At 39.7% G+C, this 3,023-nt stretch overlaps 1 protein-coding gene across 1 annotated transcript; it reads left to right on the plus strand.

Moving 5' to 3' along the window:
* Positions 1 to 702: 702 nt before the first annotated feature.
* On the plus strand, positions 703 to 1,212 carry ATP5J (Atp5jp). The gene is made up of 2 exons (XM_051217943.1): positions 703 to 899; positions 942 to 1,212. The coding sequence occupies exons 1-2, from the start codon at positions 742 to 744 to the stop codon at positions 1,150 to 1,152; spliced, it is 369 nt and encodes a 122-aa protein (XP_051064377.1). The 5' UTR covers positions 703 to 741; the 3' UTR covers positions 1,153 to 1,212.
* Positions 1,213 to 3,023: the final 1,811 nt, after the last annotated feature.

Raw genomic sequence — 3,023 nt, forward strand, 5'->3', positions numbered from 1 at the left:
GCCTTTGATACACTACCTCACGTACTTCTCAAAGCGAAGACGGCAAAAATGTGTTTCATCGGTCCACTTTTATCTTGACTGAAAAATTATCTCGAAAACAGGATGTTTCGTACCGAGGCAAATAGAGTGCATGGGAGTTTGGAGGTCTCAACATCAGAAGTTTAAAGAGGGACGGTCTTTGGAAGTCTTTTTTTTGGTCTTTATTAACTACCCTCTGGAAAAAATGAGCACGGCGACATAAATCTATGCAGATGACTCAAAGATATAGAGATCCATAACAATGCTAAGAGAATTCAGCTGAGCCTCAGAAAAATCTAACAACAATAAGGGAAGGGGCAGTAGTCAAGAGTTTAGAACTTGACTTGTTGAAATGTCATGTCATGAACACTGACTCATTTGACAAAAAACACTTATAACTTCTACGGAAATCCGTTACCGACTGTCTCCACTCACAAATGACTGGAGTTGATGCAAATGAGTGCCTAGACTACCATCCATTAGACACAACTAAGTACCAGTAACTTTACCATAACAATGGGATGCGAGCACAATGAAATCAATTGACAAAGATACTGGATCTTCAAAAATTACGCAGATCATCTAGCCGCCCGTCTTTCTCAAAAGTGAAATTGAAACGACTTTTTTTGTAACTAAGACCCATATTCCAAGGAATGTAGGGTTCGTAACTTTTGTCCAATGTAGTTTGAAAAAGGTTTTGGAGGTTGTGTTGAAAAGTGAGCTATGTTAGCCACCAAGTCCGTTAGAACTTTACTGCACAGAGTGTGCCGGGTCGCTGTAAACCAACGATGTCTATCCAGCATATCAGGAAGTTTGCAAGTGGGTGATCCTATCCAACAGTCATTTGTTGCCAGACTACGGGAGTATCGTCAGAAGAGCGAGTAGAGTTCCTTTTTCTAATGAATCTCATGTTCCAATTTCAGGAAATCTGAGTTCGGATTAACAGATGCTTCATCTAAAGAAATAAAAGAGCTTAGTGAAATGCTGGCTAAGGTCGATAGAATATACGAAGCGGAAGGAGAGGATATGACTCAGTTTCCTATGTTCAAATTCGAAGAACCCAAGGTTGTTATACCGGCATCTTCTCTACATGTTGAGTATCCTAAAGAACCGGAGAATAATGTTGAAGTTTAAAACACTTTGTAGTGCTCTACTAATTACTATCGCTACATCTAGTTGATTATCTGCACGAAACTACTTAAGTTTTTGTTAGTTACTGTTTAAATACTGGTACATTTGTAAAGAGGTCAGATGTCTTTATATACGTTCTGTTGAAGCTGAAGATTCCGCAGATATGTTCTGGTTATTACAAGGTCTCAATTGGTGTGCAGCACTAGGCAAAATAACTGAAGGTCTTATTAAACCGCAAGCTAGTTAACACTACCACTAGCTCTTACTAAGTCAATGTAACTCTGTTTTAATGCCGAAACACACGTCTTTGTTCTTAAATAAGCCTTACTCGCTACCACATGAGTGAGACGACTTGTAGTACTTCGTAAATATACGGTTTAGTTAACTTAGCCACACGAAACGTCCGTATGGCAATCCTTTGTTTAGAAAAGAGAAAAGTATTAAAACCCTTCTGTCATAAAGGTAGTACAATCGTGTTCGGACTAGTAGTGAAACTCCGTGGTTGATCAATACTTCATAAGTAAAATTCCACCGGAACTTCTGAAGAGATAGGACATTTCTCGCAACAAATGGTCTCAGTCAAATACACGGGACATAGTACGTTGAGTTTATGACTTGTCAGCAATCGTATTAGCGCTGTCATAAATACCTTGAAAACTTAACAACTGTTGTGTGTATCTTCTAACTTGGGTTGTATCTTTACAGATGGCTATCCACTAAATTTGGATCCAGGTTCCAGTAATTAAACAGGTACGAGGTTGCGCTATACTCATGGTTCTATTGGGCTGCAAATTGTTTGTTTAAGATAGACAATAAAGATTGGACTGTGTCTCGATGTTGTCTTTCTATAGAGCTATATCGCATAGTTTTACAACCAGATGTTCCCTGATAACGGTTGTGGTCCGCAACCACCTGTCTTGTCTTTCTCAAGTGAGGTTTTTAATTCCAGGATTTGAGGTCATCTGTTGTCAGTCACTGTCAGATCTTGTGTAAGTCTCTACCGGCTTTAGTCCTCACAATCCACATAACAGCAACTAAGAAAATGTACAAGTTGAAGCAAAGAGAATGTATGGTATGACCGGGCAAAGGTTGTATAGTAGTCAGAATCAAATTTCACTAGGTGATACATAGATCGACATCAGATATGATTTCGGCCTCCTGAACCTAGTATATCACCAGACCACAAAGTGTCGGAATCCGAAGCCTGGTCTGTAACTACAAAAAACATCGTAAGGGGAGATGCCATTTTACAGCAATTGCCAAGGTCCAGATGATTGTGATTTTTTAGGGAGCAAGGAAAATAGTTTTGGCAGAACCATACAAATTTTTTCCGTTTTGGTTCGTTCCCATCCGCTGCATACCACCCATAATATTCTGAAGCTATAATTATCATGAGTCTGACATACTACTGACCGTGGATTTCGCCAGGTGTGGATACTTGTCATTATGGTGGGTTGGGGACCCGAATACTTACGATTTTGGAATGTGAAAAGCTCTCTGAATGAATACAATGTGCGAGAGATTCAGGGTCATCGATTTAAGTGACAAACGGTCATGTATCTTGTAATTTAAATGATTATGTTATGAAGTGGCTAAACATAAGCTGTTAGTGTAAAAATGTCACGAACATTCAGGCCTTAGCAGCTCCGTTGTGCGTAATCTTTGTAATCGAGCCACACCAAAGTCAGGGATGTAGTAGTTCGAAGGCATATTTGGCAGACAATCAGTGTTTGTATGACTTAAACTGGTTTATTTGCCACCACCAGCAAGCGATGACAAATTAAGGTCAATCAGTCGAAGTTATGGGGAAAGTTGTGTGTGTGGCGTCACCATGGCGGGCGAATACTTACCACATATGAAACCAGTTGAGACAT

The sequence above is a fragment of the Schistosoma haematobium genome, chromosome 7, assembly GCF_000699445.3.
Source record: "Schistosoma haematobium chromosome 7, whole genome shotgun sequence".
Taxonomy (NCBI): domain Eukaryota; kingdom Metazoa; phylum Platyhelminthes; class Trematoda; order Strigeidida; family Schistosomatidae; genus Schistosoma; species Schistosoma haematobium.

Excerpts from the sequence above, each read along its gene's own strand:
- ATP5J (XM_051217943.1), top strand. The coding sequence starts at position 742 with ATGTTAGCCACCAAGTCCGTTAGAACTTTACTGCACAGAGTGTGCCGG. Across the intron at positions 900-941 it reads GAGTATCGTCAGAAGAGCGA|GAAATCTGAGTTCGGATTAA; the intron begins GTAGAGTTCCTT and ends TTCCAATTTCAG.